Source organism: Astatotilapia calliptera, chromosome 20 (genome assembly GCF_900246225.1).
Source record: "Astatotilapia calliptera chromosome 20, fAstCal1.2, whole genome shotgun sequence".
Taxonomy (NCBI): Eukaryota; Metazoa; Chordata; class Actinopteri; order Cichliformes; family Cichlidae; genus Astatotilapia; species Astatotilapia calliptera.
In genome coordinates, this window is record NC_039321.1 from 24632100 (window position 1) to 24644950 (window position 12851).

Genomic DNA, 12851 nt, shown 5'->3' on the forward strand with positions numbered 1-12851 from the left:
CTATTGGCTAATTGTTTTGGTATAATTTTGAATGAGACTTTGGAAGTACTTAGGTGTGTTTCGGTGTGGCTGAAAAATTATGATGTAACATTTTGGGAGGAAGTACCACAACAGAAAGCAGTAGAGGCTGGAGAGTACAGCCAGAGCATTAAACATTAGGATGAATTTCCCACGGTAAAGCATATATTGTGTGACAAAAACAATCCAGGTTAAGATCAGCAGGAGGAGACAAAAAGTTATTGCTTTGGCCTCATTGTAATTTTTTGGTAGGTCTTTTCCCATGTAGGAGAAAGCAAAGCAAAGAGAGCACAACAATAAAGGTAAAATCACAGAGCAAGATATTGCTTTAGGATTAATTTCACAATCAAGTAGGATTTTGTCTGGGTACCAAACTTTGTTTTGGTAGGGTTTGGGTGCAGCATATGAATAGCTAATAAGAAGCAAGAAAGCCTCAGTGATAAATGCCACAGTGATGACTAGGTGCTGTCCATGATATTTCATCCACCAACTGTGGAGTTTGGGTATCTGGGCTGCTATTTTGAAAATACAAACAATTTGAAAAGAGCGCACAACAAAACATGCTAAGCAAATAGTGTAGAATAACAGAAATGGCAAGTATCTTAATACACAGAAAGCAACTGTTGGCTTGCCAAAGTAAAAAAATACACTAAGACTAGACAGACTGAGACAGCCTAAAATTAGGAAGCACATTGGTCCCCCAGCAGATTTGACAACAGGTGTGTTATAGTTAACAACAAAGAGAACAGACATGGATAATGTCATGCCCACTAAGGCCCAGGCACCGACCATGATCAGTATAGCCCAGTTGTCTGTAAATGGCATATACTCCACTACACGCAGATCACATGAAATACTTCCTTTTTTAGACCATTGTGTGTCTTTGCAGTTGATGCAGTTGTAGCGATCTTCTGTTTAGACAACAAAAGGACAGACCATCATTAAACTGATTTTTGAAAAAGAAAATGCTGCAGGTAACTTATGATACATGAAACTCTTAAAATAATTTACCTGTGATGTTGATATAGGTTCCATTTGGACATATTTCACAGTTAAAACAGCATTTGTGGATTCCAGTTTGCTTTTGTACATATCCAACAGGACATTCTGCTGAACATAATGAAGTAGGTACCTGTTCAAGGATATTATTTTGTAAAATATACAGACAACAGGAAAAGGACTGCAGCCACAGTTTTTAAAATTTAGGGCCGCTCACTAAATACTAACAACCACCATCTGTTTATTTACTCGATAGTATGTTTTGCCCTGAATAACTACACTAGTGTGTCTTTATGTAAAAATGTATCATTTGAAAGGAAAAAAGATACAAAAAACGATGATTTGATTACTTTATACTGTCTGAAGTGTTGATATACTGTATGAAAAGATTCAAAAACACAACTTACATCTCCATCTGTGTACCATTTAATCATGGTGTTGTTGATGAAGAATTGAAGAGATGGATAAAAGCTGTAAAAGCCAATCTCCTGTGCATCTCCAGTCTGATTCCAGAAAACTACTGAGTATGATCCAGACTTGAAATCTCCATTCTCATCAAATTGAATATTCTGGTTTAAAAGTGTAAAGTTTGACTTCTGCAACTCTTCTAAAACCTGTTGTAGACATAAAGAGGTAACTGTAACAGGATATTCACACTTATTACTTAGGCTGTTGAAATATCCCAGAGAAAGGAGAAACTGCAGAATGATGAAACCTTTTACAGAAAGGGTACATTTTAAGGATTTTGAGGACACAAGAAGTAGGAGGTAATGGCTGGATGGATGCATTTTAAGAGAGACGTAAGGTTTGATACTATGCCTATGCCCTCCACTTGATCAGGTACTCTGCTGGAATAATAATATAGCCAAAGGAGTCCAGACTTTAACATGATTGGTGCAGTATGGGGTGATCTTGACAGAGAATAGAACAAAATGCAGCTGCAATGTCCTTCAAGAAGCCTGGAGAACTATTTCTGATGTTACTTCTGATACTGACGTTTAAGCTCAATAAACTTAGAGATAGAGAGGGTGGCATCTTATTCTAGTTTACCCACCTTATATACCTTGCTCTATGCAGTGTGTGATCACAAAAAAGATAGGAAGGATCAGTATTTTAAAATGTTTAGACACACATAGAGGTTACAGTTGTCAGTAAGATGAAACACATAATCTCTTGAGTACTGTTTGCACACTTACCATATATGGGAACAGGGTAATCTTATCACTGCATTTACCATCTCCACATTGCAAGGCATTGTGTAAACCGTGAGCAATGGCATACACAGCTGAATAAACAGTAAATGAATAAGACGCATCTGCTGAAATGATATCCTCTGGTGTCACGTAGCTGCAGTTGCAAGCCTGATTACAAAACCCAGTTTGTGCTTCATTTTTAAAAAACGTCTGTCTTTTGGTAGAGTAGATAAAATTATTGAAGCCAGGTACTGTCTCTACTGGCTGAGACACACCTAGTACAGTTCCAATGTTTCTGATTCCTTTCATCTTGGAAAGCCTTTTGTTAATGGACCAGGTGTCACATGCTATCCACACTTTATTTCTGAAATTCACTTGTACTGCTGTCTCAACAAGAGCTTCTGAAGTCGCTTCTGGAGCAAAAACAATGACAACATGTATTTTTTGTGCTTCTATCGGTTCGAATATTTGGGAGTAGTTTGTATTGTCATTGAGAGCATTCGTATAAGCTAGGCAGATGTCAGTACCGTCGATCTTCTTTATAAAAAGATCTAGGCCATCACGACCATAATCATTGTCACTGTTTAGGAAAGCAACCCAGCGCCAATTGAAGTGCACTATGATCTTAACAATGACTTCAATCATCCCGTCATTGGAGTGCACTGTCCGTAGGAAGGAAGGAAATTTTATTTTATTTGATAGGCGAGAGCTGCCAACTCCATAACTGACCTGTCGAGAGAGTAATGGAGACATTTTTACTATTTCTCGTCATATATTCACAACTTTAGGTGAACTTCATTTTAGTTTATAATTCTAACTTACCATAGGAATGAGATCTGTCATGAAGAGCGGGGCTATAGTCAGGGCATCTGTGCTTGTAAAAGGGCCAACCACTGCCATCACTCTGGAAAAATTCTTGAGTGGTTCAAACCAAGGTCGAATCAGGCCATTTACTGAGATAAGATTTAAAATTCCTGGGAAGTTCTTTGTATCTGAGCAGTGGTCAAATATTTCATACCCAAGGGACACATTTGGCAGTATGTAGGTAGAGTTATTAATTTGTTCCACAGCAAATCTCATCATCTGAAACCTCCGATAGTCTGAGAGACTGAATGGTTGACTGTTGACAGAGAAAGAGAGTAAAAGCTTTTAAATGAAACATAAAAATTGTTCACAGCTGACTTAATGTAGTTATCTTAATGTAGTTACATGTAAATGTGCTACTAAGTTACACTCAGTGACTTAGTTTAGGTGAAGTTATACAATGTAAGGTGTGTCATTTGGTACTTTTAGAGTTCCACATATCAAGATTTGGTTAGAAAGCTTACCTGGAACAGTCAATGGCCTGTGGTTTTGTTTGATAAATACCGCCATGGGCATAATGAATATTAAAAAGTCCACCAATCAAATAATCTCCATCCAGATGGAAGTCTGTGGCTGACATTGTGCATTTAGTCAAAGTATGTAAAAAAGTTCCCAGCAGATACAGAGAAGTAAGAAAATGCCTCATAGTTACCATTTGCCAGTCTGATCTGGCATCTAATGAGATTACACTGTGCTTATAAGAAGCAATGCACTACTTGTATGAGCAAGTTACCACTATTTATTTCCATGAGCTTAATGATGCATGGCTGTTGATATCGTACATACGTACTTGTTAATGGTTGGAAGACAATTCACAAATTAGTATGCAAAACACATTTAAGTTGCTAAGTGCCTTTGATGACTGGATAGTAACTGAAATGCCCCCAGCTGTGGATAAATGAGGCATTCTTTTAACTTGCACTTGATTATATGTTACCAAAAATGATTTATTAAAAAAATGTATCCAATGCAGAAACCCATTGTCATAATGCCTGAAAACTGCATGATAAAACTTAAGCCAAGAATCCTTGGAGAAGCTTGATAAATACTGGCAGCACATTGGTTAGAATAAATTTTCAAAAGAATGTAATAATACCACTGTCTTTAACAATCCCTAATGGCTCATACTACATGTAAATATGTTCATAGTTGTAAAAGTTTTTTGATTAGGGGTTTGCAAGAAAGTGGCAAAATATACTTTTTGTTAGAGACTGATAAAGCATTATATATATTATTGCTTTCTCTTATGATACAATTATTATTTAATATTATATACAGTTATTTATTATTACACTTTTTTCAGCTAAACCATAAAGGCACCGTAAATTTACTTGCAGATCTCTAAAAGAGAGCAGCATAGGAAAAGTGACAGTTAGTAAGACAAAGTAAATCAGAGAACTAATTAAGTGAATAGACACATTATTACAACCTTTCAACAGTCTTAAGTGATGAGTTTTCTTTAATGTAGGTTTTGCTTAAGGGAAAACCCATGTATGACGGTATACAAGTACTGATTTGGCTGGAAAATAATATGGGGTTACAAGCATATGCATACATGCAAACTGTATTAATAATTCGAGGATGTATCTTTGGGTTATGCCTAAATGATACATCCTGTTGCATAAACATCCTGTTTTGCATGACCTAACCTTTGACCAAACAGGACATTGGTGAGATCATTTGCACACACTACACTGTGAATAACAATGACAAGTGGCCAGGCATAAGCTACGGTTTCAACATAGTATTCATCATAAAACTGATTATTTTTAGAAAATATATATCCTAATATCATGTGTGTTCTTCTCGTGTTTTGTGTACAGGTATTTTTATGCCCCTATGGGTCACCTGCAATTCAATTCAATTTGATGAAAAATGTAAATGTTATCTGTATCAAATATTTCTTTAAAATATGCATAAAGAAAATAATTTTATATGGAGTCCTGCGCACATGTGGTCAGATTTGTATGACAACAGTAACCAAATAGCTGAGCAGAAAATGAAGCCCGCTACACAACTGAGTTTAATTGAATGAAATTTACTGTTATTAAACTGCAGTACATTTTGATGTTAAAATGTTTAAGACAATAAAATTAAAAATATCACTGAATTTTATTAGCCTTTTAATTAATATATAATCTTGTAAGATTTCAAAGTGTTTGTATATTTAAGAACATGATCTACAGTGAAATTAACAAAAGTACAAGTTCCATGAGGGAAATATTGTTATTTAGTAGCTTGAAATACAATTGCTTCTTAACATATATAGATGTGTGACTGTGAAATCAAAATGATATTTCCAATGTTTTTGAACCTAAAATTGTTTTATACAGATTTATTTCACAACAACCATAAAACCATATATTACATATTATTACATACAAGAATTTTTTTCAGAAGAGATTCTGGCAAACCGTCAGATGTCTCAGGAGGGGAAAGCGGTGCTCTACCTGCACTGTGTATAGTGCTGGCGGAGCGCTGCTGATGTCGACTGAGAAAATTGTCAGGCGGTGGAAGGAATACTTCGAGGACCTCCTTAATCCCACTGACACGTCTTCCGAGGAGGAAGCAGAGTCTGGGGATGAGGGGAATGACCCGCCAATTTCCGGGGGCGAGGTCACTGAGGCAGTTAAACAACTCCTTGGTGGCAGAGCCCCTGGTGTTGATGAGGTCCGCCCCGAGTTCCTGAAGGCTCTGGACGTTGTAGGGCTGTCCTGGTTGACACGCCTCTGCAATGTTGCGTGGAGATCAGGGGCAGTACCTGTGGACTGGCAGACCGGGGTGGTGGTCCCCATCTTTAAGAAAGGGGACCGGAGGGTGTGTTCCAACTACAGGGGGATCACACTCCTCAGCCTCCCTGGGAAAGTCTATGCCAGGGTGCTGGAAAGGAGAGTTCGTCCGTTAGTCGAACCTCAGATACAGGAGGAACAATGCGGTTTTCGTCCTGGTCGCGGAACACTGGACCAGCTCTTTATCCTCTCCAGGATACTTGAGGGTGCATGGGAGTTTGCCCAACCAGTCTACATGTGTTTTGTGGACTTGGAGAAGGCATTCGACCGTGTCCCTCGGGGTGTCCTGTGGGAGGTGTTGCGGGAATATGGGGTGTCTGGCCCATTGCTACGGGCCATTCGATCCCTATACAACCGTTGCAAGAGCTTGGTTCGCATTGCCGGCAATAAGTCGGACTCGTTCCCGGTGGGTGATGGGCTTCGCCAGGGCTGCCCTTTGTCTCCGGTTCTGTTCATAATTTTTATGGACAGGATTTCTAGGCACAGCCAAGTGGCGGAAGGCTTTCGCTTTGGTGGCCTCAGAATCTCATCTCTGATTTTTGCAGATGATGTGGTTCTGTTGGCTTCATCGGGTGAAGGCCTCCAGCTCGCACTGGAACGGTTCGCAGCCGAGTGTGAAGCAGCGGGAATGAGGATCAGCACCTCCAAATCTGAGGCCATGGTTCTCAGCCGGAAAAGGGTGGAGTGCCCACTCCGGGTCGGGGATGAGTTCCTGCCCCAAGTGGAGGAGTTCAAGTATCTCTGGGTCTTGTTTGCGAGTGATGGGAGAAGGGAGCCGGAGATCGACAGACGGATTGGGGCTGCAGCTGCAGTAATTCGGACGCTGCACCAGTCCGTCGTGGTGAAGAGGGAGCTGAGTGTAAAAGCGAAGCTCTCAATTTACCGGTCGATCTACGTCCCTACCCTCACCTATGGCCACGAGCTGTGGGTAGTGACCGAAAGAACGAGATCGCGGATACAAGCGGCAGAAATGAGCTTCCTCCGAAGGGTGGCTGGCCTCTCCCTTAGAGATAGAGTTCGGCCATCCGGGAGGGGCTCAGAGTAGAGCAGCTGCTGCTCCACATCGAAAGGAGCCAGCTGAGGTGGTTCGGGCATCTGACAAGGATGCCCCCTGGGCGCCTCCTGGGTGAGGTGTTCCAGGCATGTCCCACCGGGAGGAGGCCCCGGGGCAGACCCAGGACACGCTGGAGAGATTATATCTCTCGGCTGGCCTGGGAACGCCTTGGTATTCCCCCGGACAAGCTGGAGGAGGTGGCTGGGGAGAGGGAGGTCTGGGCCTCTTTGCTTAGGCTGCTGCCCCCGCGACCCGGCCCCGGACATAGCGGATGAAGATGGATGGATGGATGGAATTTTTTTCATTTTTTCATTTTATTGTTCCATGAAACAATCAGCTATATGTCAGAAAAGATTTCCAGTATTTCTGTTCAACTGTATGAGTGCATTGCATATAAATACATTTCTCAGTAAAACAATTACACACAATTTACAAGGTTATCTATCTATCTATCTATCTATCTATCTATCTATCTATCTATCTATCTATCTATCTATCTATCTATCTATCTATCTATCTATCTATCTATCTATCTATCTATCTAGATGGATAGATGGATAGAGCTATTGGCCTGATGAATATTAAAAAGTCCACCTATCAAATAATCTCCTTCTCGCTGAAACTCAGAATCTGGCACAGTGCATTGATCAAAGCCATGTAGAAAAGACCCCAGTGCACACAGATAAGCAAGAATATTCTTCATTCTTAAAGAGGTTTTTGCCAAATTACTGTGAACTATAACAGAATTTGACTGTCAGGCTTATGCCCGATATATAAGCAAATGCTTGCTCTTATCCGATGAAATACCATTTCCTCTTTTTCTACTTTAGTATACAAGTGGCTGCAGTATTTGCATAAACAAATGCTACCAAGACTTAGAACACAACTTAAAAATAGCATAACTGCACCACTTATATTAAACCAGTATTCAAGAAGAACTTTTGGAAAACTGCTTAAAGAAAATTAACTGTTGCTATTGAAGTATTTTGTCAAGCATGGAAAAACATATGAAGTCACTCTTTTTAATGTATTTAGATGCCATTATTACAGACATGTAAGCCATGTAATTTTACAGTGTTACAAAACGATGTGATGAGTTTAATGTTAACACGATGTCAAGAGAGAAATCACACAGATTTAATGTCATTTTTTTCATCACTAGTTGGTATTTAATGTAGAGAGATGTGAGAAATTATTCACATTAGAATTTTCACATCTTTAAATTTTAATGGTACACCAACAGCTTTACATGCACATAATTGTTTGGATTTTATAATTACAGTACAACTGTTTGTAATACACTATATTACCAAAAGTATTCAATTGTTAAAAAAATTCCAATAAACACACTCCTTAATCTTCTAAATGTTTTATTTCATTAAAGAAGGGTCTTAAGTGTAAATTCTGCCACAAAGTGGTGAGATGGCTCACCCCTCCTCTTCATATCTGGCACAATGACTGTAGAAAACATCTGGCAGAGGAAAGAGAGGACATACTACTTGTCATCCATCTCATCAGTTATCTGTGGTTTTCATATTAATAATGTGAAGGTGGTTGCTTGGCAGGCGGGAGTAGGACCTAAATGCAGGATTCAGAAACATGAGGGGTAGATTAAAGATGGATTTATTGAACTAAAAAAAAGGTCAAAATAAAATAAATAGCAAACCAGGAAAATCTAATCTCGGATACATTGGAGAAAACATATTGTGAAGGAGGACACAACTATGAGGGATGACACGAACAAAGGGAGACTCAGGCAATATATACACACTAGGTAATTAGGAAGATAGGAAACGCCAGGGAACACAACTGAACATCACACATGAGATATGACACCATCAAAATAAAACAGGAAGTAAAATGCACACACCATGACAAGGTGAATTAGTAATAAAATATAATTGACATACTACGTTAAGGTAAAACTTGATCAGTAGTGAATACTCTTTTTCCCAGATAGCAACAGACTCTGGGCAGCCCACCCCACTGGCCCTCAGGATCCACCTGCCTATGGACAGGGCACCATTAAACAGTGATCCCTTGTGAACCCACAGCAGGTCTGGTCAGCGAAGGAGGCTTTTTGAAATTTTCATTTTAAAATTTACTGGCTGGGGTGGTACTTCTGTACTGTACACTGTACTGTAAACTGTCGTGTCAAATATGCTTCCTTTATGGAGTTACCTTTTCATTGAAAGTAATAATGAAGGTAACTGCTTTGTCCGAGTTTTTATTCAGAAATGTGAGATTGTGGCAAGTAAAGTTGGTTTATAACAAATTAGCTACTGGCATATTGGGTGATATAAGGGCCTGTCTCACCTTTGCACACTGCCTGGTTAAAATAATGTCAAATAATGTAAATACAGTTTTAACTGTGCTTCAGCCAGCTGTGTATTTCAAATGTTGTGTGAACTGTCTGGGATAAAATATGAACGTCCACTGAAGGAGTTGTTTTGTAAAGTCAGATGGCGTCTTTCTTCAATGTCTACTGCGCATCTAGTGTGGTTGTCCGTCAGACCTTCGTGTACCAGCTATTTATAGTTCAAATGTGGTTGTTGTGGATGTCTTTTCAATGTCAAACTTACACTCATTTTAGAGATTGGAGGATATGTTTTCTATAGGCTACCATTTAATTTTTTCATCACTTTGTTTACACCTTTAAATGTGTCTCCAGTTGTCATCTGCGGCTGAAACAAATCAAATGAAGCAATTGGAAAATGATCTGGAACAGTACACCACCTTGTGAAATGGGACTAGATCACAGAGGTGGGACCAAGTCATTGTTTTGCAAGTCTCAAGTAAGTCTCAAGTCTTTATCCTCAAGTCTCAAGTCAAGTCTCAAGTAATGTCAGGCAAGTCAGAGTCGAGTCGCAAGTCACTGGTGTAAAAGTCCAAGTAAAGTCACAAGTCTGAAATTTTGAATTTCAAGTCCTTTCGAGTCTTTAAAAAAAAAAAGAAAAAAAGCATGTTGCAGTTATGCTAAATGTAAATATTAGACCATGTAATTTTTAAATCTGTGTTTTTCTCAACACATGACAAAATAGTGAACTTAGAAAATATACACAAATTGTGAAATTGCACCTCTTTAAAATGCAGCTCAATTAAACCTAGCTCCAAGAATAATTTTCACCGACAGTTCTGAGATAAGCTGCATGTTATTCTTGGATGCGGTTGTAGGACCGGCTTTAAAATCGCATGACAAAAATATCATACACATTAAAAAAACTGTATCACCAACGTAGCCTGGAAAACATTTGCTAGTTAGATGAAGTCAGCTATCTCATCGTAGCATATTTATATGCATATTTATACGCTTCTTGGAGTGAGTGCATACACTCATGAAGTTTAGTAACTTCCGGTCACTGCAACAAGCCCAGGTACAGTTTACCGACGGATGGGTACGGGACCTTGAAATGCACCGTGTAGAAAGTAAAGACCATCGTACGTATCATAAGTTTACCAGTCTCACAAATCGTCGTCATAAATACACATTCGTTAACCGTTTATTAATATAACCTTTGAGCTCAATGGTAATTAATTAGCAGTGGAAATAATTTCTGGTAGCATCACAGAAATGTAGCAGTGACAATAATATTGTATGCTGTAATCGTACTGGGCAATTAGTGATACAAAACAACTGTTTTATCCTGTGAATAAAAGTATATGTTTTTGTCAATGTACCATAATAACAGAAGCGAAACGCAATATTGTGTCAGGACAATTCACTATTTATGCACAATAAACACAGGAGCATAGCGCGACAATTTCTGTTCAGCGCCAGACTTGCTTGTAACCTATATCACCAATTATGTTAAGAAAAATGACGCATTAACTACAACAGCAGACTGACCTTTGTGGAAATGCTTGGAGCAGACTAACCTGTGAGCTGGAGTGTTCTGGGACGTTATATTTGGTCTTTGAATGGCTGCAATCCAGGCCATCCGTCGCCTCTTTGTTACTTCGGAAACATGGCTCGAACAATTTATCTTCAACGACGTAATCCGATAAAAACGATCTCTTTACCCGTCGGCTTCCCGTGGCTGTCATGCGACCGGCTATTGCAGTTAATAATACAACAGCTTCTTGACATTTTTGTGTTTCTTTTTATCGCTGTATAACTGATTTTAATTGAAAGCCTGCGTGCGCTAGTACCGCTTGCCACGAGTTCCCAGAATCCTTTGCGGTTCTACCCGTGAATGACGTCACATTTTCAATCTCTATATAATATGCATGTTAAATTTTATATTTGGGGTAAAATATCAAGTCTTTTCAAGTAAACCGGTTCAAGTCCAATTCAAGTCCTAAGTCATTGGTGTAAAAGTCCAAGTCAAGTCAAAAGTCTTAGAACATTTTTTCAAGTCAAGTCTAAAGTCATAAAATTAATGACTCGAGTCTGACTCGAGTCCAAGTCATGTGACTCGAGTCCACACCTCTGCTAGATCATAACCGTTATGTGTAAAGGAAAGCAGAGTGATCAGCTGATGACGATGGCACAGGCTCTTGCTGCTAAAACAAAAGTGAACAGCTACACAGTGGATTTTGAGCAATGTCCCCACCTTCTTACCGTCATGGGCTGTGTGCAGCAGGCAGGACTAGAGGACCCAAAATTCAAACTCCAGGAGGCAAAAGGTAAACTCAAAAAACAGCTTTATTGCTGAACACCTGGAACCGACACTAACCGAACAGGAATTACAAATTAAACTAAACAGAGAGGCAGACTGGCAGGCAGGCGGAACACAGTGTGGAATGAGGGAGAATGCAACACTGGATGGAAGAAAACAAAGTTCTTAAATACCAGTTTTGGTCAAGTTACTTGAAAAAAGTAATTAGTTACTAATTACTTATTCAAAAAACTAATCCTGTTACTTCACTGATTACTTATTTTCAAAAGTAATTAGTTACTTTGTTATTTTTTAAAAACATGATACACAACCTGAATATGTAATAACACATAGACCTTTCAGCCCAATTCTATTTTTTCTGCATAATCCATCACATAAAATTCAACCAAATGGAAAAGTCTTTTTTTAATTTGTTTTATTAGTTTTAATCTTTTCATTTTATGCACATTGCATCAAGCAAAAATTTAATTATATGCAATAGTCTTTGACTTGAAGAAATTTGTTTAACATTTAAACTGATTTTCTGCAAAACTTTACACTCACTCTTTCAAATAGATGCAAGTAATACACTGCAAACAATAAAATCAAAGATTCAGCAGCTCCTAAATAAGATAAGATAAGATAAGATAACCTTTATTAGTCCCACACGTGGGAAATTTGTTTTGTCACAGCAGGAAGTGGACAGTGCAAAAGTTATGACGCAAAAATTAGAATACAATAAGAATAAATACAGTACACAGCTGTACAGAATAGAATAAAATAATATACTATATACAGTAGAATAAAATAGAATAAAAATATACAATAAGATAAAAATAGAATACGAATGCTATATACAACTGAGTAAAAATACAACGATGCCAGAAAAGATTATTGCACTTAGTGTTATTGCACATGTGTGGATGTGTGTTTTTGTTCAGTTAAAGTCTTTGTTGTGGAGTCTGACAGCAGTGGGGAGGAAAGACCTGCGAAATCTCTCCGTCCCACACCGTGGGTGCCGCAGTCTCCCACTGAAGGAGCTGCTCAGTGCTGTCACAGTCTGCTGCATGGGGTGGGAGACGTTGTCCAACAGGGATGACAGCTTAGCCGCCATTCTCCTGTCACTCACCACCTCCACTGGGTCCAGAGGGCATCCTAGAACAGAGCTGGCCCTTCGGATCACCCTGTTCAGTCTCTTCCTGTCCCCAGCAGAGATGCTGCCGCCCCAGCAGACCACACCATAAAAGATAGCAGAAGCCACCACAGAGTCATAGAAGGTCTTCAGGAGTGGGCCCTCCACCCCAAACGACCTGAGTCTCCGCAGCAGGTACAGCCT

General features: G+C 39.2%; 1 protein-coding gene across 1 annotated transcript; it reads right to left on the bottom strand.

Annotated features, from left to right (window-relative positions):
* Positions 1-3720, bottom strand: LOC113013576 (taste receptor type 1 member 2-like). Its single transcript, XM_026154590.1, has 6 exons — positions 3539-3720; positions 3033-3330; positions 2214-2939; positions 1425-1631; positions 1030-1150; positions 1-929 (listed from the first exon to the last, which is right to left on the bottom strand). The coding sequence occupies exons 1-6, from the start codon at positions 3718-3720 to the stop codon at positions 1-3; spliced, it is 2463 nt and encodes an 820-aa protein (XP_026010375.1).
* Between the last annotated feature and the right edge of the window lie 9131 nt (positions 3721-12851).